We start from the raw sequence: 25,443 nt of genomic DNA on the forward strand, positions 1-25,443 counted from the left end.
GCACTCTCACTCATGAGAAGATTAGGGCTTGTTTGAAATCTAAAACCTGGATGGGCGTTTATGCATTTGGTGGTCACAAGGTAAAATCTTGGTGGTTCTATTTGAAATCTGGGTGTTGGGGATGGGCATTTATGCATTTGGAGTGAGAAGTGAGGCCTTTTCTCCTTTGTATTTACACTAAAATCATCCTAAATTTTGCCGTGGCATGAACGTATGAGTATGAATGGCAGTGGACCGAGGCAGAGGCAGGGAACAAGGTCTCTGTTTCAAAATTTTGCCTTCCATTCTCGCCTTTATCCTTGCATGGGTTTTGATTTTAACTTTCATTGCCGGTTCATTTTCAGTTTCATGTCATGCAAGACCGGGTGTGACCCGTTTCTTCAGGGTTGGAGGAAAGAGAGAAAAAAGATGATAGAAATGGGAGCTTTGGCCAGCTCATTAAAAAGAAAAGAAAAGAAGAAAGATTTGAGAAAAAGTTTTATATTAGGATTAAGAATATATATGTATAAAAATATAATAGTAATTTTTTTTAAACAGGAATTGACACGGGGCGAAGCGGCAAGAGTAAGTTCATCCCATCCTCCATCCCGCACAGGTTTTCATTTTTAACCTCAATGTCCTCCATCCCAGGTCTAGACGGAGCCAGGCGGGGCCCGTTTTCCCGGTTCACTACCATCCCTACGTATGATAAGGAGGTAAGGTTTTGCTGAGAGTCGTGTTCCTGTAGTCCTATGTAAGAAACGAAGAAAACGCAACTTGGAAGACTTGTGTAAGAGCCGTCTTCCGATGCAAGAGAGAAAGAGAGAGAGGATAGTTAGGTGGCGTGGCGGAAATTGACCAAAACCGACCCCTCTCTCTCGACATTCTGACACAAAGATAACGCGGTCAAAGCTCCATTGTCTCTACCCCTCCGCCCCCTCTGAGTAATGGTGGTGGTTGGGAATCTCTCTCTCTGGTGCTTATCCTATTCTTCTTCTTCTTCGGTTTAGTGGCTCCTCCTTCTCTGTAGATGGACGGGAATCCGCCATTCTTCACCACCTTGCTCAACACCGTACAGGCGCTGGGTCGAGGCTTCGATGTCACCTCCGACATCCGCCTCCTCTACTGCAAGGGCATCCACGGCTCCCGCTTGGTCCACATCGACGACCAAAACACCCGAGATCTCGCCTTCTCTGACTCCCTCATCGTCCCCAACGTCTCCGTCGACATCGGGGGCTTCAGTCCCGGAGACAGCCACCGCAGCACCACGCCTGTCTGCTCCTTTCATGAGGTACGAGATCCTCTTCTACCTGGACGATTTCTTGGTCGTTTTTTTATGGTTCTCTGGGTACCGGTTTCGAAGATCATCGATCTTCTTTTTCTTCTCGGAGATTTTCCGTTGCAATTTGTTCGCAGTCCATCGTTTTTCCTTTTAATCGATTCCTCGTGCCCGATAACCGTTGTTCGAACGCGGATCAACTCTTGTACTTAGGTTCTGGCCTGCTTTTTAGGTCGATTAGATGGCTTTGGTGATGGATGATTTTAGATTACTGCAAGTATAGCAATACTGGAACCTTTTGTTGTTGTTGTGTGTTAACTTGAAAATTAGTTTGATACTTTGAGTTTGGATCAGCAACTGGAAAAAAAGAAACTGATCTTCAGCTTCACCTGGAGTTCCTTTCATCCTTGCTGAAGCCGTCGAATTCCCGTCAAGCTGGATTTGTTGATTATGCGTCTCTTCATGCTGCGTTTTTAGAAAATCAGGGAACGTGCAACATGTTTTTCTGTCTCTGTTGGTAGAATGCGACGACAGATCAATACAGCTAGCAGCCAACTGCATTGAGTAGTCGTCATACATGAATATGTTCCTGGTGGTTTCAGGAGCCGTTCTTAATTGAGAACGCATACTGTAATGGGATTGGCATAGAACTGTTTATGCACAGTACGATCATTGCGTGGATAGTACTTTCTGCAAGTGTTTGTATCTGAAGTTACAAAGCCTTCTAGAGTGATCTCCTAGCAGTTGACTGGAAGATCCTTTAGTTTAACTGTTATTCTTTATCATCTGCAACAGTTAACTTTGCCATGCCAGTGTTCGCTTAAATTGAGTGTCATTGGGAATTAGACGGCATGGCTAAACCTATTTTAGAATCTAGTGCTGTATTCTAATAAATAAGATGTTAGAGTTTGTATTTCCCTGCAGTTTGGACATAGATTGAGGACAGGGTGTTGCACACATATTTCCTATATTCTTCATTTTTTTTCAACCAAAAGATTCTAAGTGACAGAAATAAAGTCTAAGAATCAAACATTTGTTCAACATACTTGGGTGAAGTGGAAATAGTTGCATCAAAATACATCGAGACAGTAGTTTTAATGCCTGTAATCAGAAGAAAACACCAAAACTCAGGGAATTCCAATCTATTTGACATATTGCTTTGTTTGAACATTCAAGTTCTATATTGCTCTTTTTGGTTGACCTAGATTTCATCAAAATGCAAATAAGTTGGTTCCTATTATCCAACACGAAGTTCTGGAGTTTTTAAGTGACCAATAGTGTCAAAAGATCTGTACAAAGGCTCATTATGTCATGCATTGACATAGATGTGCACAAGGGAACCAAAACCATGAATCAGGCGTCTGCTAATGGACGACACAAATAAAAGGCCAGTCTTTGCCAAACCGTACGTTCTTTTCATTAACATGGCAAAAACACCAAATGGGCAGGTCCTTTTGTATGCAGTATGCACACTGTCACGGGCCTATTTCCTTCAATAGGCCAACATGGCGCAACGGTCCTTCCTTACCGCCGCAAGCCTTCTTGTCGCTCACTTGCCAGTCGCGGAAGCTTGTAATTAGAGTGCAAGAGAGAATAAAGGGAGAAGAATTGCACAGAAGGTCTTTGTGTTTTCTTAAGTGAGTTTTTGATTTCATGGCGATGTAAAAAGCAACAGAAGGTCTCTCTGTCATCCACTGAAGCCGAATATAGAGCCATGACATCCACCATGGAAATTGTATGGATTCGACGTCTTTTGGAAGATATAGGAATGTTTATCAGAGAACCAACAAAGCTATGCTGTGACAATAAAAGTGCAATTTATATTGCCAAGAATCACACTTGTCACGAGCGAACAAAGCATATAGAGATGGACTGTCATTATGTCAGGGAAGAATACTTGAAGAAGGTCATTGATCTACCATACATGACGTCTGAGTATCAACGTGTGGACTTCTTCACAAAAGCTCTTTGTTCGCCCAGATTTCATTTTTTTCTTGACAAACTTGCGGTTATTGCACCGTAAGTTTGAGGGGGGGTGTTAAAATGTATCTCCAAAACCTTGTTGTAAGTATAAATATATATACTTATATACATAGAGATACGTATATTATATATATGTATACGTATCTCTATATATAAGTATATATATTTATATACATATTTTATTTTCTTACCCGAAAAGGGTATTCTTGTAATTTCCCATCTTGCGCATATTTCACTTGGAATATGTTGTAATTTCTCAGCTTTTAGCGGGCTGAGAATGAGCTTCATGCTCGAAGCTCAGCATCTGAAGTTATGGATATAGGTTGAACTGAACCTAGATCTGGACAACAGAGATTTCTGTGTTGGAGGTTAAGATACCATGCGTGAGTTGAAAACTTTAAAGATCATTGCTCACACTTAGATAACCAACTGTCTTGAATAACCAACCAAGATGCTACTAAGGAAGAATTCCTGAATGCTGCACCCCACCATGGCTGCTCATGGTAAATTAAGTGACTATCTCATAGGCAAAAGAAAAAAAGAGAGGACATTAAGCTATCAACACGACACTCGGACACTTCACGGACGCGATACAACATTTTATTGACATAGTCAAACCAGTTTCAAGAACAATCAACATTGTCTCATTAACTTTATCTATTTTCTTTTATGATCTTATTTACTTATTTCATATTCACTTAAGTTATTTTTCTTTTAAAATTTGTCATCAATTACATTACATTTTAATTTCAACTTAGTTTCGTTATTTGATGTTCCTAAATTTAGTGATTTAAAATTATTGTTTTATACACACACTCACACACACATCTGTGTGTCTACGACCGTGTCTCCGTGTCCTACAACAACAACAACAACAACAACAACAACAACAACTACGCCTTCATCCCAAAACAATCGGGGTCGGCGATATCAACCAAAAAAGAAAATCATTCTGGGTCTTCCACATGAATCCTTCTCCTCCAATCATTTCTATCCAATGCCATGTCCTCGGTGAGGTTCAAAGCATTCATATCCGTTCCTATCATCTCCATCCAAGTCTTCCTAGGCCTACCCTGACCTCTTTTAACTAATATATTTTCCCATTTCTCCATCCTTCTAACTGGAGCATCATTAGGCCTTCGCCGAATATGTCCAAACCACCGTAAACGATTCTCTCTCATCTTATTTTCAATGGGTGCAACGCCTACCTTCTTACGTATCTCCTTGTTCCGAATCTTATCTTTTATTGTATTTCCACACATCCATCTAAGCATACACATCTCAGCTACACTCATTTTTTGAATATGATGTCTCTTGGCAGCCTAACATTTCGTATCATATAGTAAAGCGGGCCTAATAGTCGTCCTATAAAACTTTTCCTTCAACCGCAATGGCATTCTACGATTGCACAACACTCCAATTGCACTTTTCCATTTCATCCACCCAACCTTTATCCTATGATTTACATCTCCATCAATTTCTCCATACTTTTGAATGATAGATCCCAAATATTTGAAACAATCATCCACCGGTATTTCTTGCTCACCAAGCTTCACTACACTCCCATCACTACTTCGTTGCTTACTAAACCGACATTCCATATATTCTGTCTTACTCTTACTCAACTTAAAACCTCTTGCTTCCGATGTCTGTCTCCATAATTCTAACTTAGCATTAACCCCAGCTCTAGACTCATCAATCAAAACAATATCATCAACAAACAACATACACCATGACACATTTTCTTGAATTGATCTCGTAAGCTCATCTATCACTATAACAAATAGGAAATGGCTTAAAGCAGATCCTTGATGTAACCCAACCGTTATAGGAAAATTGGTTGTCACCGCTCCACAAGTGCGGACATTGGTTACTACTCCTTCATACATATCCTTAATTATACTAATGTACTTGAGAGAAACACCTTTCTTCATCATTGTCCACCAAAGAACGTCCCTAGGTACTCTATCGTATGCCTTCTTCAAATTAATAAAAACCATATGCAAATCTTTGTTCCTCTCTCTATATCTCTTAATAAGTTGTCTAAGAAGATGTATAGCTTCCATAGTTGATCTTCCAGGCATAAAACCAAACTGATTCTCCGATATCATGACAACCTTCCTCAACCTAGACTCAATCACCCTCTCCCAAAGTTTCATAGTATGACTCATGAGTTTTATACCACGATAGTTTGTGCAATCTTGTATATCACCCTTATTTTTATATAAAGGCCCCAAAGTACTCTTCCTCCACTCATTAGGCATCTTATTAGTTCGCCAAATCAAGTTAAAAAGATTTGTCAACCATTCTAAACCTTTCTCTCCCAAGCATTTCCAAGCCTCGATAGGTATACCATCTGGGCCAACTGCCCTTCTTGATTTCATTTTCTTCAAAGCCTCTGCAATTTCTTTCTTTTGAATCTTGCGCATGAAGTCACGATTCATCTCATGAAAAGGAATTGACAAGTCTCTATGATCCTGAGCATGACTTCCATTAAATAGCTTATTAAAATAATCTTTCCATCTCTCCTTATTTTCCTCATATTTGACTAAAACCCTTTGCGTTTCATTTTTGATACATCTAACCATACCCAGATCCCTCGATTTTCTATCTCTCATCTTTGCAAGTCTGTAAATATCCTTCTCGCCCTCTTTGGTATCCAACTTGTCATAGACCTCCTTATATACCTTATCCCTCGCGTTTCGAACTACTTTTTATAGCTTCCTTCTTTGCTATCATATACTTCTCCAAATTCTCATTATCACGGCTCTTACTTAGATTTCTATAACTCTCTTTTAACCTTAATAACTAATTTGACATCCTCGTTCCATCATGATGTATCCTTACCTAGTGGTGCACCACCTTTAGACTCACCAAATACCTCCTTAGCCACCTTTCTCATGCCACCCGCTATCTTATTCCACATTGATTCTGAATCATCCTCGAGACACCAATCCGCTTCTTTAACTACTTGCTCTACAAACATTCCTTGTTTAGCTCCTTTCAGTGGCCACCACTTAATTCTAGGATCTATCCTATGTCTATCCCTTTTGTGGCATTGTCTAATTCTAAGATCTAAAATTAAGATTTTATGTTGTGTAGCTACACTTTCTCTCGGTATAACCTTACAATCGATACAACAACCCTATCTCTCTTTCTAAGTAGGAAAAAATCTATCTGACTCGTATTAACCCCACTTTTAAATGTTACTAGGTGAGACTCCCTCTTCCTAAACCAAGTGTTTGCTAAGATCATATCATAGGACAAACCAAAATTTAAAATCCTTTCAATACTTTCGTTTTTTTCTCCTATACCATAGCCTCCATGGATACTCTCAAATCCATCCCTACTAATGCCTACATGTCCATTAAGGTCACCGCCGATGAAAAACTTTTCTCCATAAGATATCCCTTGTACTACTCCATCTAAATCTTCCCAAAATTGACGCTTAATGAAATCATCTAAACCTACTTGAGGTGCATAAACACTAATAATATTAATAATATCCGTACCTAATACTAATTTAATAAGTAAAATCCTATCACCCTTCCTATGGATCTCAACTATATTATCTATAAACTCACAACTCATAACAATCCCTACTCCATTCCTATTCCTATTTATTCCTGTATACCAAATCTTATATCCCCAAGGTTCTATCACTTTTGCCTTTTCACCTACCCATTTGGTCTCTTGTAGACATAAAATATCAATCTTTCTCCTACACATAACATCTACTAACTCTACCAACTTACCAGTTAAAGACCTTATGTTCCAAGTGGCTAACCTAATTTTATGGTCTTGGACTAACTTCTTTACCTCCACCCGTCCAACAAAGTGAGGGAACCCTTGCCTATTTGACACCATACCCAGGCGCCGGTATGATGCGTCGCTTCTGGGCGACGATCTAGCAACCCTTGCCCATTTATCACTGCCTCCGGGCCTATAGAGTACAACGCATCGCTCAATAGGGAATACCCCAACGAAATTCTCATATTGGTTCATATTCATAGGGTATGACTAAGTTTTTATGCTAGCTGTCACTGGCCTACCGCAACCCTCCTCCTTTATCCGGGCTTGGGACTGGCAGTGTATAACTAAACAATTATACACAGGCGGAGTTTCGTGTCCCCGTGTCGTAATTTTTGAAAATTATAGTATGCTTCTTGTCCCACTCCCACAACTGTATCCATGTGACAAACAATAAGGGATTACCTTGATGTAGTTTTCACCTCAGAGAAAAGTAGAAGCTGTTAAAGCCATTTTTGTTTACTGAAATTGATGCCCTTGAAATCATAATTAAAATGCAGTTTTATAAAGAGCAGCAGGGTTATGCTCTCTATGGAGAAAGGTGGAATGCCCAATCATCCAAATCAAAAGTTTTTCCAAGATTCAATTACAAAATCTAGTACCTTGTTATAATCAATAACATAGATGACATAATCAACCAAGATCTGCGATCACTAGCTGCCTTCAATAAAGGCATTTGTGTTTGGAGATAGGTTTATGGGGCGATAATCTGAATCTTCCAGGAAGAGCCTTAACAATAATTCCATAAACAGAGCAAGAGTGACGGGTGGAAGATGGAAAACTCTAATGCAATTTCTCATTTATTTGACTATTTTCTGGAGTTATTCTGTTTGAAATATTAATAGGAGATATTCTTTGATATAAGCACACTGCTGTTGATGGTATACTAATTTGATTGTTCAGACTGATCTCCAAAATCCATTTGCTCTTTTGAAAATTTGGTTCGATAAATCAAGTGGTTCTCATTCGCTATACCGTCTATGTTTTTGTTTTTTGTTGTATAGAGGTCAGGTGGGGAAGTTCATGAGCATCTTACTGTATTTCTTTTTAATTTTAGTTGCCCTTTCTAGATGAAAAGAGTAAATTTATGCATAATTTAGTTGAAAAGAAAAAATTTATGTAAATATTTGGTGATAACTCATGGTATTGATCCATCATATCATGCATTTTTAGATGGCAGACTATTTCAACAAGATGGCAGGAATATCTGGTAGTAACCCTCTTGGCAGCTTCAATGCTATGTTCAACTTCACTGGTTCTTGGCAAGTGGATGAAGCTGCTACAAAATCCCTTGCCATGGATGGGTTCTTCATTTCACTGTTTGTGGTAAAGTTGAAAAAAACTGACTTGGTTTTGCAAGAAGATGTTAGGCGTGCTGTTCCACATACATGGGAACCATCGTCCTTGGCAAGGTAAACATTTTGATATCTTCAAGTGGTGCTTCTCTTTTTGTTCTAACTGATGCAACCTTCTTCTACTTTTTCAGTTTTATTGAGAGCTTTGGTACACATATTATTACATCTGCCACCATTGGCGGTAGAGATGTAGTCTATGTCAAGCAGCATCATTCATCTTTGCTATCAGCATCTGAAATAAGTAGCTATATAAAAGAAATCGGTGCTCAGAGGTTTTCAGACTTTGAAAATCAGCATAGCTCAGGTCCACTCAAATTCAAAGACAAGGCTACTTCGGTAACTTTTTTCACTTTTCTCTTCTATTCTTTATTTTGATGTGCAAAGGGTATGCTGTTGGTCCAGACTCCAAACAGCAATATTACTTTGGAAAGTGCTATGTCGAAGTTGCTATTAATTAGTAAGTATACAGGTTGCAGATCAGTTTAATTTAAACTGCCAAGAAGTGCATCCTCAGCCTTCAAGCTCTCCATATCTAAGTGGCAAAGAGGTAAATATTTGCAGTTTGATCTTTTGGATGATCCTCTGATCTGAAAAAATAAAGAGGCTCCTTACCTAATCATGCATTACTTTATTCAAACATTTTATTCTTTCTCGTTGTAAAATTAGATGTTAATTTTATCATATGAAATGGTAATGACGTCATGCTTATAACCTCAGGTTTTCCATCAGAGCATGGTTGGTATCTGATTGAGCAAATCTATTTATTGGCTGCAGGATGTTACAGTCATTTTCAGGCGGAGAGGGGGTGATGATCTTGTTCAAAGTCATGCCAAATGGGAGACCACTGTATATTCTGCACCTGATGTCATCAACATGACTTTCTTGCCCATTTCCTCCCTACTTGATGGAGTACCAGGAAGAAAATACCTTACACGTGCAATTGAGCTTTATCTAGAGTGTAAGAATTTTGTTTAAGCTGACCATGTTCTTTATATTGTTACGTTATTTGGTGATTGATGGATTGGTTATCATTTACTTAGTATTTCCACTTTTTTCTAATTCTAGATTTCATCAGCTAGTGGAAGCAACAATTTCATTCCTTATTTCTTATTTCAGTCCATGCATATCTCCATCTGTTGAAAATAACTTCTTTGATCTTGCATGTATCAAATGATAGGAAAAGAACCTAATTGGTATGTCGTGGCTAAAACCAGTGTGTTCTTTACTTAAATCAACCTTTAGTTTTTAGTATTGTAAGCTAACTGCATATTCATTGGATATTATAATTTTCTGGCAAACATTATCCTTGTATCCACATTGATCATTTGGAAAAGTCTATGTTTTATGTTCATTGCACAATAATTGTTGCACTTATGTTGTCAACAATTTTCACAAATAGATTTTAGCATTTTCTTATTCACTTTTAAGATTTTTCTTTCTATGGGCCTAAAGTTGCTTGGGAAGAAAGTAGACTAGAGAAGTGATGTAAATAGTGGAGAGAAGCAAGAGTTTTGTAATTTAACCCTCCATAAAATAACAAAGAAAGAAATTAAGAGAAGTTACAAATTAGTAAAGCCTCCAAATTGCAATCATATTGGTGCCTATACACTTAAGGGATGTTCCAGGCCATCTCTCCTTGTTAACGACCAGATATTGGGGTGTCTTAACTTGTATGTCCATTCAGTCAAGCTGTCATTTTCCTCAAATGGCTTGTAGTTCGTCATTCCATGTGTACCACCATGAGAAGAACTATCACCATTTCCAAATGATGTGTTGTTTGAAGGAAGCAATATTTTCAATTCCACTGTTGAGTCTATAGTTATCAGAAGCTTTTAAAATCCTCGGAAGCTCACTTCCTATGAAGCTCAATTTGGAAGTGTGAAACCACATGCTTCTTTCATCCTTTCAAAACTTTATGGGAAATTAGCTTTCCTCAATAAGATTAAAACATTAGTTGATATTGGAGATGCACTTTTCATGTTGGAAGCATTTTTTAAGTATTTTTTATTGCAAACCTACATATGAAGCACATATTTGAAAAAAAAAAGACTTTAAGATGGGTTATCTTTTTTTTTTTCTAATGTTACTTCCTATTTGTTTCCATTATTATTTCTTATTTGCTTCATCTTATGGATCCTAATTTCCTAAATGCTTCACGCTTACTCTCTTCTTGCTTCACAACTCATACATCATTTCTTGCACTCACGTCTTACGCTAATAATTAAGGTCTATTTGACCAGGTTAAGGTGTGTGGAATGAAGACCACTACCACACAACATTAATAAAATATGGTTCACGATCTTTGAACCAGATTTACCGCAGCATAAGAAAGAAAAGAAGGGAATGGACAAGTTTATTTTTCTGTAAAACGTTCCTTGAGAGAGGGAGACGTGTGGGCTGACCTTTTATAATAACAGACTTCACACTTTACAATATTGCCGCAATGTTTATCTCTAATATAATACAAATAAAAGGAAAAAAGAGCAATACAGAAAGTTTATAACATAAAGGACTCTCTATGACGTGAAATGTATTTGGACTCTCAACCAGATCTGGATCTTCAGGTTCATGTCTCAATAGCCTCCTTCAAGTTGTACATGGTATTCACCATGAACAACTTGTTCTTTAAATACCAAAATCTTTGAAGTGTCAGGCCCATTGTAAAAATATTTGCAATCTGATCTTCAGTTCTAACGAACTTGGTCTTAACTTTTTTTCTTCAATCTTCTGTCTAATGAAATGCTGATCAATCTCAATATGTTTGGTTTTGCTGTGTTGGACAGGATTTATTGATATTTTGATTGCATTTTGATTGTCACAAAACAAAACTGACCTTGAGACTTTTTCTCCCAATTCTATTAAAAAAAACCTGATCCATATTCTAGACACCCAATTTTTGACCAAGATGTTTTTCACAACAAAAATCCATGTCTTCCCATATTCAATATGATTTTGGCCCTTCAAAATGACTTATTTCATATTTTTTACCAACAGAAAAGTTGTAGAGGACATTCTTAGCTTTGCAACACATCAAAAATCGCCTCAATCCGACATCAGAATAGAAAGTTGTGGCCAAAATACCATTCTCTCTCCAATGGCAACCTAGCTTGTTGTTAGACCTCCTTGAATTGTCGCCAGAGCCCCTAGGATTGTCACCGTTGCTCAAGCATTGTCGTCAAAGCTTTCTAGTTGTCACCATTGACTTTGAATTGTCGTCAGAGGGGCCTTCCATTTTTGGAAGGTGATGTCATCCACCTCTAACGACAACCGGAGTTGTCGTTAGGCCCCTTTAGTTGTCACCATTGCCAGCCTTACCCAGAGTTGTCGTTAGAGCTTGACGTTAACGACAACCTGAGTTGTCGTCAGAGCTCAGTTGTCATTAAAGCTCAATTGTTGTCAGAGCTAGTTATCATCAGAGCTTCGTTGTCATCAACCGCCTTTTCCAGCGCACCTCTTAAGCAGGATTCACCATCTCAGCCTTCCAAAACCGGAATAGAAGGCCACCCATTCCCAAAATCCACTTTTCTTTGATAAAACATCCATCCAAGGCAATAACCTTAAACAAATCTTAGTTGTCTATTCAAAACTTGTCTATGAACCGTCCATCTAGATGTGTCTCAGATACACAAGAAACGTATCCGGCTTCGCCTAGAAAACTATAAATAGAGTCTCACCCTGTAACGCTCCAAAATCCAGGACTTGAAACTTTTGATGAAAAGTTTAAAAGCTTTCTAATCCTTCGTTTATCAGAGTTTTTAAATAGTAATTCAGTGAAAAATGATGTTTGAAATAGCAAGTCAATGGACCTTGGGCGCATTACAGTGTGAACAAACCCTTTTTGAAATTCGTACAAAATTACAAATATTGAAAACTAATGGTTTCAGAATGCAGTTTTAATAATTGAAATTTTATACAACTGATTTGCAACTCATTATATTTACTAAAACCAAAAAGGGATTTAGTAACACAGTTTTAATCATTCAAGGTTTAGTCAAAAGAGACTTTGAAAGCTATTCTTATACCAATTTTACCTAAATGTTTTCAGGAGCACAACATCAGGGAAAAAGTCTCATCTTGATCATCACATCATCGTGCCATCGCCTGTTGTAGTAACCTGTTCACCACTTGCCCATGAAATGGATCAGTTTTGCGAAAAACTAGTAGGGGTGCAAAAGACAAGAAAGAACAAAAACTGCAATAAGCAAGATAATTACTAAACTAAATAGGGAAAACAAAACTAGCAGAGTTAACCATGCATGCTGTCGAGTATTGTAAGCAAAACTCAAATAAGGCAAATAGCTAAATACGTGAGCAATAACGAACAAAGTGCTAAACAAGCAAAATAAGCAACTATAGTAGTCCAATTGCATCTATAGGTAAAGAGTAACTAACTCTACCAAACACTCAAACATAGTAAGCAGAGTAACTGAATAAGATAAACATTCATATCAAAGCTCACAATGCATGCAATTACCATTGAATTCTTCAGCCCACTGACAAAAAACTACATTAATGATAAGGTGCACGTCATTGCACAACAATAATTTATAAGCTACACGCGATAAACAATCACACGACAACAATTATATATTAATCACAAGATGTAGACAACTTATAAGACAAACAACTGAATTAGTCCTAGTTGTAACTAATTCGTAGATTATGACTGTAAGCAGTCATATTCGTCATAAGAGACGCAAGCCAACAAGTGCTACATTACAACAAGCACCAAGTACTAAAGCAAGTCACGTGCTAATGTATTGCACTAGCATAATGCTATTATCATAAACATTTAACTAGTACGAACAACTAGTTATTACTAGCAAATGATTAGTGTAACACAAGAGGCGTGCATAGCTCAACAAGTAGTATACTGGACTATTGAGTAAACAAGCAAATCATGTCACAACACACATATCTCATAATAATGTGATTTGGTTATATTTTGTTCTGATTATTAGCTGGCCATTGTGGGTACACACAAGGCAGAAAACGTAGAAACAACCGAGATCGATCCGTGGGTTTATTATGCTATGTATTTTATGATACCCTGAATGACTGATTGAGTGCGCTCTTAAGTGGACGACCAGTGACCACAAGAGTAAATCCTCAAAGGCATAAGTAGCTCGTGGATGCATTCAAACTTCTGCAGAAGTGACTTGAAAGCTATCTTTGTAGTCCATTTTTCCTAACTCTGATGACTGGGGAAGCCAAGTCTTTTGCCCGTAATAGCCATTAATGGCTCGTCCATCAGAGTTTTGTACCATCCATCATCTCTCTCGATGAACCGCTTCGAACGGGTACGACGAGGGTTTCTTAACCGCAACCTCATTCTATATGCTCGGGTCCATTATACCCATTCGAGCATCTAGCTTGTGAAGGCGAAACCATCACCCTTAGGTGATTAAATGCGCCAATGCACGTTCGAGGCAACCACACACCTCTCATCCTACTCACCGCAGTACGCAACATACCTGTTCAAAAGTACAACTACGATGAGGGGTCAACTTATTGTGAGGGTGAAAATATCACCTTTTTATGGTCTCAAAACACATGCCATTGCACGTTCGAGGTAGACATAGACCTCTTATCCTACTCATCGTAGTACGCAGTGTACTTGTTCAAAAATACAACTACGATGAGAGGGGTATGAATTTCTCAAAAAAAATCTCCACAACATTGCTTTGCCAAAGTACACGATGTAACCATTCAAGTCCAGGGAGGGGCTCAACCCCTCCCCTGCATCAGAGGGAATAGGGAGACAAGGTGGGGGCCTGAACCCCTCCCTCGCAATACAACCAACAGTAAGGGGGGCTCAACCCCTCCCTCACGAAAAACGGGAGGGGGGCCGAGCCCCTCCCTCGCAACCCAAGAGATAAAATGAGACAGGGAGGGGGCTCGACCCCTCCGTGACGAAAAAGAAGGAACATGTGGGGGCATAAGATTTCCGCCCACCTGCTAAAAGCACCAAGGCGGCAGGGGCATCGACCCCTGCCGACCTGTCAAAAAACTGGCAAGGGATTTAGCCCCTATCGGACGACCATGGCTGCCAAAAAAGATAGACAGGTAGGGCTTTAACCCCTGTCGGTTGGCAGAAAAGAAAAAGGACAAGAAGAAGAAGAAGACAACGAGGAGAGGTGCTCAACACCTCCCTCTTGGTAGACCCAGAGCCACCCACGATGGTGGCTCTGGTCCACTGCCAGCAAACGAAAGGGGGGGGGGGGGGAGTGAGGCAGAAGGTCGTTCGACCTCTTGCTGGCATCTCTAACGAGAAAAACAACGAGAGAGGAGAGAGGGAGTTACCTGAGTGGAGTCGCCGACGTGCGACACCGATGAGCGTCGCCGACAAGGGCTCTGACTGGTGACCTCGAGGAAGACGAGAGATGTCGGGGGGGGGGGGGTGCGAGAGCAATGACAGGGCAGCTGCCGGCGAAAGCCAAAAGAACGAGCTCCGGGTGGTCGGAGGGTACAACGAAAGAGATGGGGAAATAAAGAGAAGAAAAGGAAGAAGGGGGACGATGATGCTGTCGCCAGCGTCTTCCTGCTGTCGGTCACGGGTGATCGTTGGCGGGAGCTGAGTAGGGGAAAAAGGAAGTCGGGAAAGAGTGGCAACGGGGGTCGATGAGGCAGATGCCGACAGACACAGAGAGAGGGGAGCGAGCGACGAGGACTGTCGTCGACGAGGGGTGCCAGAACACAAGCAAAAGTGAGGGAGGAGATCAGCGGTGGTGGCGTCGGCCGAACACAGGGAGGAAGAAGGCGCCGGGGTAGAAGGGAGAGAGTTTGAGCTGGCCGGACGGGGTCGGTCGTCGACGGCTTCGGTCATTGGCGTCTGCAAGGAAGGGGACAAAGACGAGAGGCAGAGAGGAGAGAGAAGGTGGCGAGGGGGTTTGCCCCTTGCCTGCGGTGCCTGCGTCTTTTTAAAGATGCATGCTGCCAAACCTTCAAGACCTCGTGTCGGGCTCGAATCTCGGTCCTACACGACGAACCAACCTCAGCATATGTCTGACATGTGCCCGACACACGTCCGACATGATTTTTTTTAAGCAGACTTTACATCCTACCTCCTTTAAAAGAATTTCGTCCGTGAAATTTCATATGAAAGTTACCTGTAAAGATCATAATTTAATTTGATCGGTATGGATGAGGATACACAACTTGTGTGTGTGATCCCAACACGTATGCTTTTATAGTAAGTAGGACAACGCATAATGAGTTCCTGAGAAAGGTTTTGGTTGAACAAAATGTACATGTTATTTCGTTAATAGACTTTTGTCTTCGCAAAAGTTCATACAAAATCCAAAAAAAGTTTTAGCCAAAGATTATAAGAGTGTTTATGCGTTATCTTCTACTTGATTTGTCACAAATGAAAAGGCACGATGAGGCACTTCTATAGCTTGTTTTCATTTCTAGAACGGGGTCTCTAAATTTTATCATTATCAGGTCATCGCTTGCTGCCCTTACTAGGTCTAATCGAGTTTTTGTCATGAATAACCTTAACTTATTCCTATTTCTCAAGGCCTTGCGCAACCAACTGTCTCTTGTCATAACTTCGCTTAAGGTGTCATTCTTAGATTAGCCCCTTCTTTCCACATAAGGTCCAAAACATAATCTCATATCAAGATCTAAAAGCAATAAGGATCTGATTCTCTGCTCATGCTATAACAGAAAAGTCAAATCTATAGATTCATAACTGGCCATCTCAATCAATTTCAGCAGATCGTCGCAACTCACCATAACACCTTATTATGATCAAAATTCGCAAGATCCATGCCAGATCACCTGGTTTGGGAAATATACGACCTCACAAGAAATTACCGCCCTAGATGGTATACCTGGTCTTGGACAATACACTCCCTCGCAGGAATTCACTGTCTTCGCGGTTACCCGCTCTTGTAGAGTGTACTTCCTCACAGAGATCTACCACTTTAGCCAGATTACCTTATCTTGATCATACATACCCTCACAGAGAATCTATTGGGAACCCGATCCTCAACAAATACCATATTCAGTGAAAATTATTGTGATATATGCATTAACACAAATGATCGCTCTCAGGGTCGATAACCACTAATATAATTCACAAGATCCACGCTGGATCACCTGGTTTGAGAAATGTACGACCTCACAAGAAATTACCGCCCTAGATGGTATACCTGGTCTTGAACAATACACTTCCTCATAGAAATTTACCGTCTTTGCGGCTACCCGCTCTTGGACAATGTACTTTCTCACAACGATCTACCGCTCTAGCCGGATTACCTGATCTTGATCATACATGCCCTCACAGATCCTTTGGGGATCAGGTCCTCATTAGATACCATATTTAGCGATACATGCATCAATACAAATGACCGCTCTTAGAGTCCACAACCATCAATATGGGCACAAGCATGTATATCATTGATATGCATCGTATCACTTTATACGACACTCAAATCATAAAATCACACATTTCTCCGAGAAGGTTCCATGAACCATAATCATATATTGAACTTAAACATTTATCACATGCTTTCAATATTTCTTATCACGTGGCATTTCAATCACATCATACAAAAGCGTATTATCTAAAGCATCATATTATTGTCATAAGGAACATTGCATTTCTTAAGTTGAACCTCGAAGCATGCGTAAACAAAGCATGAGTTCTATACATACGCGAACATGCATATATCATAATATGAAACGATTAAACCTCAACATATGTAACTCCTACGTAGTTTGAGTTATGCACATAGGATTCAAGTCATATATACATCTAAATATTTAGATCATTGCATCATCAACCATCACAATCAAACCACATTTGATCATTCCAGCATGAAACACACGTAGATACCTTCCGAGACATTTAGCCAAATATTCATGATACTCATCAATCATGCTATACAAGTATGATATATTCACTCAGACAACCATAATGCAATCATCTGCAATGAAACAATGTAAGTGTGATGTATCATTCAAAAACTAACCGTTTGTAGTTGTGAGGTGTCATTCACTTAAATAGTCTAAACAAATCATTTGTAGGCGTGATATGTCATTCACCTATATGCTAACATAAGCATCACAATCATAAGAATCTCGGGGGCATGGCTGTCCACGATAAACATAATTGCATCTCAGGTATCTCTGGTATGACGATCGTTGCGACTCATTTTCTCTACCTTGTTTTTGTTTTTTAGCAGGTCGACAATTGTTATCATTACTATCTTCTGCAAACTTTTTGTTGCGACTTTGATTAAGGTGGCATTCTTCAGCAGAATGACCCACCTTTCTACATAAAATACAATCATTGGGGTTTCGAAGGCACATCGGACCCAGAAGAACTTGAGGGCTAACACCTCGTTCTAGATTGGTGCTTTCGCAAACCAACCCATCCACCTTATGATCCGGACATGGAAGAACTTGAGGGCTAACACCTCGTTCTGGATCAATACTTGGAGCTGTGCAATTGCTTCAGTCAATGCATCTATTGATTTGATCAATTCATTGAACGACATCTAAGCAGAAACACATTTCTTTAATTAAAATAAATACAAAAAATTTAACTAATAATACTTACAGTGCGATGCAGATGTTTGATGATCAAGGATTACTGCTTTCTCTGTCGCTCTGATACCAAATTTGTAATGCTCCAAAATCAGGACTTGAAACTTTTGATGAAAAGTTTGAAAGCTTTGTAATCCTTCGTTTATCAGAGTTTTTAACTAGTAATTCAACCAAAAATGATGTTTGAAATAGCAAGTCAATGGACCTTGGGCGCATTACTGCGTGAACAAACCCTTTTTGAAATCCGTACATATATTGAAAACTAATGGTTTCATAATGCAGTTTTAATAATTGAAATTTTATACAACTGATTTGCAACTCATTATATTTATTAAAACCAAAAAGGGATTTAGTAACACAGTTTTAATCATTCAAGGTTTAGTCAAAAGAGACTTTGAAAGATATTCTTATACCAATTTTACCTAAATGTCTTCAGGAGCACATCGGTCCATACACTGAAATCTGTTGATGGCGCTTGATACTTTTAAGAAACGACCCTTCAAATTTCAAGATCCATGGATTGTAGGAATATTGTCATTCTTACTTTCTAGTATCCATAGTTTGTTCCGTCAAAGAGAGGAGGACAGACCGAGGAGCATCCTACTTTGTGCTGAGAAGACGATGTTGTTGCCCTGCTAGATGATGGTAAAATCAAAAGATAACAAACCTTGCTCTGATACCAAATGAAAGTACTGTAGGATCGATGCAACCAACACTAGAGGGGGGAGGGTGAATAGTGCTTTTACACTTCGTCTTTGGAATTTGATAGATTTTGAATTATGCAAAGCAATCACACACAAAGAACACAAAGATTTTATCCTGGTTCGGTCCTCCAGACCTACATCCAGTCCCCAAGCAAACCCGCTTAAGGTTTTCACTATCAAACAGACCAAAACCGGTTTCACTTTCAGCAACAACCCCACTGAAAGCAAACTTTTCCTTTAAACCAAGGAGACTCTGTCCTTTTACAGGTAAATTGAAATAAACAACTTACAATCAACATATGAGCCTTTCTTATGAATGCAAAGGAAGTAAAATGGGTTTGCAGAGGCTTCTAAGGCTTTAGAAATACTCAACTCACGATTTCACTGACTCACAAAAGAAATTGGAGTTAAAAACTTGAGTGAAAAAACGAATGCTTGAAAGAATAAGAGTGAAAAACACAGAATTCGATGTTTCAATTCATTTATTTTGAGTGTAGATCTCACACTTATTTATAGCTGAAGAATTTCAGACGTTAGTGGTATGAAGGGGTGTCAAACTGACAGTTTTGAACAGTCAAAACGTTTGAAAAATGAAAGAACGCAACTTCTGAAAAGTTCATAAAAATGACTATATTAGTCGACTAAAAAAGTTACCGATCGACTGAAATCAAATATTCGCAGACTGATTGTTAAATCAGTCGACTACTGTATCTAGCCGAAAAGATTTGAATTCGGGATTTTAAAAATTAGTCGACTAAAGAAACATTAGTCGACTGATGAAAAATCATCAGTAGACTGAAAGAAAACTTTCAGTCGACTTCTGTTAAACTTTCCAGAAAGCGAACTTCTCGGGTCGGTCGACTAAGAGTAGATTAGTCGACTGATAAAAAAATAGACATTTGGTTTTGAAAAACAGGCATTAGAAAATCAGTCGACTGCTGAGACTTATTGGTCGACCGATAAAACTAAAAATATAGGTAAAAGGCTTTCTAAAATAATTTTTGCAAATGGTTCTTTTTAGTAAAGTTTTTCTAAGTATTTTTAGGTGTAATGCAAGTGAGATATGCAATCAAAGTAAGGCTCTTACAAGAATCTAAGAATTTAAAGAGATTTACACTTGCTCAAAATCTTCAATAAATTCTTCAATGTAGAATTTGTAAACTTCTTCAATTTTTTTCTTCTTTTTTTATTGCCATAGCTGAAATCCAGTTGTTCCAGTTGCTCATCATCAAAATATCGTACTTGAATTATCGTGTATAGCTTCCTTGTCTTAACAATTTGATGTGTTTTGTTTATGTTTTAATAATCTAACGTGTCGTATTTTGCTTGCCTTGTGTTATTTTTGAGTTTTGGTGGTTTTCACCACCGAACTCACCTTTTTATATTTGGAATATGCAACAAACCTCGCCCTGCTTTGTTACTTGTTTCACGTCATCTACCTCTACGGAATCCGCAACCTTTCCCATGGAAGGATCCAGTATAAAGAACATTTAAAGAATCTCCCTGTCCTCTGTTTACACTGTCCAATAGGCCTTTAAGGGACATCTCGTAAGTAACTTAGGCCTCGGATGTTCAAAAGTAAGGAGATCTTCAAGACGCTCCAAAGTGGTAGAAAGTACATGGTACTATGGCCACCAAATGGTAAATCTAAACATACTCATTATGGTGGTACACTCTTGTTTGCATAGATCTAGCCACCAAATGGTAAATCTAACTGTACTGATGTGTTTAATATGATGTATTCACTATATTAGAAGGTTTTATCATGTTTAATACACCATAAGATTCCATTTTTAAGATGGTGAAAATCAATGGCTCACAACTCATGAAAATAACGGCAGTTTAAAAATGGTATAAAACTTCATATTTGAGTCAATTTAAACACATGAAAATAAAAAATAGAATATGTTAAGCATGATCTAATGGTTAGATTTTGCTTTTGGAGCTTAGAACTATGTAAATCAAGTGTGTACCATTGTAAGCTATGGTGGTATAGTACCACCATAGAAGCACTATATATATATATCCCTGAAACCATGAGAAGCGTGGTTGACATGATCACTGACATAATTATAATTATTTCTATTTCCTCAGCCATCAAAGTAATTATTTTATTGCTTCTGAATCTGCCTGGACCATGTCCAGCGATGGTATTTCTGCCTCTACCTTTTCCTCAACCAAAATTGCTAGCATTATTGTTATTGTTAGAAAATAGAACATCATGCACACCATTAGAAGTAGGATTTATTTTCTCCTTGCTATGAAACATGTTTTCATTTAAAGAGCTGAGTAGGTCTATATCAACAAACGACGGATAAGGCTGCTTTCTGCTAATGCTGGTAACAAAATTCTCATAACCATTGCCTAATTCATGTTGTGAGAAGTAGACTGTCTTGGTCAGAAATAGTATGTTGGATAAAGACAAGTTGATCGTATATCTCTTAATTATAAGTAAATATACAGGGACCAATTTGTCTTCTTTCTTGTAGTGAATTAGTTCCCTTTTAAGGTTCACTGGCTTCGCCTGTGATCCTTAGGCATATGAATATTGTAACTGGTGACAAAGCTTAGCATCAGAGATAAGATCAATTACCCCAATAAGAACTTTTGCGGATGATATGGAGCTAATCCATCTGATAAGGCTTTCATCCTTCACAATCCAGTCTTCATATGTTGGATTTAAAGCTTGAACTTTTCCGTCACTGTTGGCTTTCAATTACTTGAGGAATGTATTCTGATGGAGACCCTGTCCGATATGGAAGATTACATGTTCTTATAATGAGAAGAAAATTTTCAACAAATTTTTCGTTATACTTTTAATGGATTATTTAAAAGACTTTGAGTGTAGTAAAAACAAATACATAATTTTGTTTTAAAGAAATTACAGAAGGGATTCTCATTTATGCTTTATTCTCATTTATACATAAGTCAGCTATATTTTCCTTGATTCTAATTGTAAAAATGTGGTGCATCTTAATGGAAGTGCAAAAAAGTCCAATCCATTTGGAAGCACACTTCCCGTGAGATGTGAAATGAGCTTCAGGAGCCCCCATGTTCCAGCTTTTGGAGATATGTAGAAGGTTCTAGTAGTTTTATCTTGCCATTTACACTTAAAGTTGAACATCAGGTGAGGCTAGCTTCCTATAACCATTAAACCACCGTATCCTAACAGGTTCCCATGGCCTTAGAATACGTACCTATGAGCTATGGCACATTGATAACACATGCCATTAAATCAGTTTCCCTTGCTCTCCATGCCTCACAAATCCTCAACAAGCTACAATATAGATTTTTTTTCCTGTAACAGTTGACCAATTCTTATGCATTCATTTTCATTAATCCTAATAAAATATTGTAGACTATGTTGATACCTGTTTCTTTTTTTGTTCCAAAGATTGGGTATTGCTTGACATTCTTCTTATCTAAACTTTATACCAGTAATGTTATTTTATCTTTTTCTTGTTAGTATGTGTTTATTTATTCATTTACCATAATATATACAGACAAGCCACCCATAGAGGAGCTGCAGTACTTTTTGGAATTTCAGATCCCACGTGTATGGGCACCAGTTCATAGTGATCTTCCTGGACATCCGAGAAAAGAGCCTGTTTGCCCATCTTTGCAGTTTAGCCTGATGGGAGCAAAGCTTTTTGTTAGTTCAGAGCAGGTATTGAATTCCTTTCTAGTAATTGTTGAAAATTCTTATTATTTGGGATTTTAGAAACATCAAAAAATACTTGAACATGAACCAGGATATGTAGAAAATAATCTAAATTAAGTGATCCTGGTGCTTATGAAATATCCATGATTCTTGGGTGTTGGCCAACGTATAACTGCTTGGATGTAATGCCTACTATCTAACAAGTCTCGTTGATTTGCTTATGATCCATTGAATGTAATTAGTGGTGTACATGTCTTGAATGAAGTGACGTCAATGTGTAGATGGTATTTTAAGAATTCAAGTTTAATTCAAATGTAAGGCCCTTTGACCAACATGATTAAACTTTTATCAACCTCGCTACTGCACTTGACCAGAAAGATCTTTGTTCTTTTGTGAAATAATGTCACTGACAGTTGTAAATGTGATTTTTTTTTCTGGATCTGTAAAAGACCATCTTATTAAAGATTAATGGCAAAATGGTAAGGAGATATCTCCTATAACAATAGAAAAAGCAAACTAGAAACAATCCAATCTCCCTATTCTAGTCAAATCAATCCACAATAGATGACCATCAGGCCATTTGGCTTTGATACGTGCTACAATATCCCTTTAGACCGAATGATGCAGAGATTCATAGTGCGAGTATATCCCTTTGAAAATCCTGTCATTCCTTTCAAGCCGCATGAACCACCAAGCTTGTAAGAGACCACTTCCAAATGAGTTTCCAGTTCATGTTTTTGTGTAACTTTTGGGGGCGACCAGACCAAACTTGATTATTCTTGGTGAACAACCCCTGGAAGAATGGACGATACCATAAGATATGAGCAGTGGCTTCCTCTTCATTATAGCATAGGTGGCACATGTTGCCAGCTGAGCTCCCCTCTTCTTCAAACTGGGTGTTGATTTTATCTGTAGATACCAACCAAAGCAAATTGTCACCCTTACAATACTTAGGGAAATGTTCTACCCCCAAAGCATAAGAGTGATCAGTAGAGAGATGTGTTAATATATATATATATATATATATATATATATATATATATATATATATATATATATATTTTGTTGTATTAAGTAATGCCCATCAAGGGCATTTTAGTCCTTTTACTTTTGTATATAGGTCTGTCCTCTAGGGACAGTTTTGTATTTATTTATTTATTTATATTTTTTGTAATTGCCTTGGTTTTTAGGGGCTCTTTTAGTTAGGTTCTTTTTGGACCAGTCAACCTAGAGTTGACTAGTCAATAAAGCTGTTGAAACAGTCCAACAACTCTATTTCTAGCTGTTGGACTGTTCTAACAGCTCTATTGAGACTACTACTTGTGTATAAATAGGGGTAAAACCCCTCATTTGTTTATGATGCTTTTCCTAAGCATTCTACTCAATAAAGATTATAAATTTTATGTTCTTGTGTTATTGTTTTGACTCTTTGAAGTCTTGTATATGCACTTTGTGCTTGTGTAATGTTCTTTATTGGACTTGTAATAGTGCTTGTGCACTTTGTATTTGTTTTTTCACATATTTCATTACAAGATGTTGTCATAACAGCGCATATTTGTCACTTGACAGAATCAGCTACCTACTCTGGTCTCTATGAGTCTATGTCATGATACTCCATTTTGGCCAATGTATCGTGTCCCCTTATACACTAATCATATTCAAAACTTCATAAAAATGGCCGTATTTCTGTATCCGCAGCCGCATCCATGTGACATAGTCTGGTTTGCAGCCATCCAGCACCTTCATCATGTCTGTCCAATCTTTAATCTCCTGGTCATAGAAAGGCCTTCTAAACTGAATGCCCCATCCCTCAGCCTGTCGCCCCCACAGAGAAGTGGCCCATCATCTTGGCATGTTGATCTGCTTTTCTTATTTCGAATTAGTATATGAGAATGATGACAATAACAATCTGCATCCTTATGAATGCGATGTTTTACAGATCTCGGTTGGGCGTAAACCAGTGACTGGACTTAGGCTCTGCCTTGAAGGAAGCAAGCAGAACCGGCTGTCAATTCATTTGCAACACTTGGCATCCCTCCCAAAGATTCTACAGCCTCACTGGGACACTCATGTAGCTATTGGGGCACCTAAGTGGCAGGGTCCTGAAGAGCAAGACAGCCGATGGTTTGAGCCTGTGAAATGGAAGAACTTTTCTCATGTTAGCACTGCTCCAATTGAGAACACAGAGACATGCATTGGTGATTTATCTGGTGTTCACATTGTCACTGGTGCTCAACTTGGTGTTTGGGATTTTGGAGCTAAGAGTGTCCTGCACCTAAAATTGCTATTCTCAAGAGTTCCGGGATGCACGATAAGAAGGTCAGTCTGGGACCACAATCCTAGAAATGTTTGTCTGAAGTCTGTTGATGCTTCGTCTTCATCTACTCCCTCGATGGATCAAATGCGAAAGGTTGATGATAAAAAAGTTGATGCTACAAGCTCACAAACTGGAAAATTCAACAAAATTGTGGATTTGACAGAAATGACAAGGGGACCACAGGATGTGCCTGGGCACTGGTTGGTCACTGGAGCTAAGCTTGGGGTTGAAAAGGGGAAGATTGTTCTGCGTGCAAAGTACTCGTTACTGAACTACTGAGTTTAAAGTTTGTCATTCTTTGAATAATTTTCCCTCGTGTTGGGTGGTTTGGCATTCTTTGTGCTAGTCAAGGTTCTCTTGTTCATATGTAAATTTTATTCTTGGCTTCTGATAGGAATTAACTATAGCTTTTGTCATTGCATTGTACATCGTTATTTTTGTTGCTCTCTGATATCGAAGGCACTGGTTTTCCTTCGTCTTCTCTTCTGGTTTTCATTTATATTCAAGTCATTTGGTTCTGGTTTTCAATATCAGATTTGCACACGCTGACTGGAAATGTCAAACTTAACGGCGAGCCATAGCTGCTAACTAAATCATGAAATATGCTCAAATGAAACAAAGCCAAAAGAACATAAAAGATGGTCGAGCAGTGACACTTTTGTTAAGAACGCAAGCTTGGTAATATCTTTCTCCCTCTCTCTATACATAGAGGTCCCATCCATCTCAACATTTCTCGAGATGGTCACCACACCCATCTCGAGAAATGCCAAGATGGGTGGCTGTCAAGCAGGTTGCATGCA

General features: G+C 38.6%; 1 protein-coding gene across 1 annotated transcript; it reads left to right on the forward strand.

Moving 5' to 3' along the window:
* The first annotated feature begins 708 nt into the window (after window positions 1-708).
* Window positions 709-25,124, forward strand: LOC149814602 (MACPF domain-containing protein CAD1-like). Its single transcript, XM_089988246.1, has 7 exons — window positions 709-1,270; window positions 8,225-8,463; window positions 8,538-8,742; window positions 8,876-8,953; window positions 9,181-9,364; window positions 22,169-22,332; window positions 24,266-25,124. The coding sequence occupies exons 1-7, from the start codon at window positions 1,010-1,012 to the stop codon at window positions 24,920-24,922; spliced, it is 1,788 nt and encodes a 595-aa protein (XP_089844372.1). The 5' UTR covers window positions 709-1,009; the 3' UTR covers window positions 24,923-25,124.
* The last annotated feature ends 319 nt before the right edge of the window (window positions 25,125-25,443 follow it).

The sequence above is a fragment of the Nuphar pumila genome, chromosome 15, assembly GCF_984573655.1.
Source record: "Nuphar pumila chromosome 15, dmNupPumi1.hap1.1, whole genome shotgun sequence".
Lineage (NCBI taxonomy): Eukaryota > Viridiplantae > Streptophyta > Magnoliopsida > Nymphaeales > Nymphaeaceae > Nuphar > Nuphar pumila.

What these genes read in the sequence shown, in the direction of transcription:
- LOC149814602 (XM_089988246.1), top strand. Translation starts at nt 1,010, where the DNA reads ATGGACGGGAATCCGCCATTCTTCACCACCTTGCTCAACACCGTACAG. An exon ending in CTGTCTGCTCCTTTCATGAG is followed by an intron (nt 1,271 to 8,224) that starts GTACGAGATCCT and finishes ATGCATTTTTAG; the next exon opens with ATGGCAGACTATTTCAACAA. An exon ending in CATATCTAAGTGGCAAAGAG is followed by an intron (nt 8,954 to 9,180) that starts GTAAATATTTGC and finishes TATTGGCTGCAG; the next exon opens with GATGTTACAGTCATTTTCAG.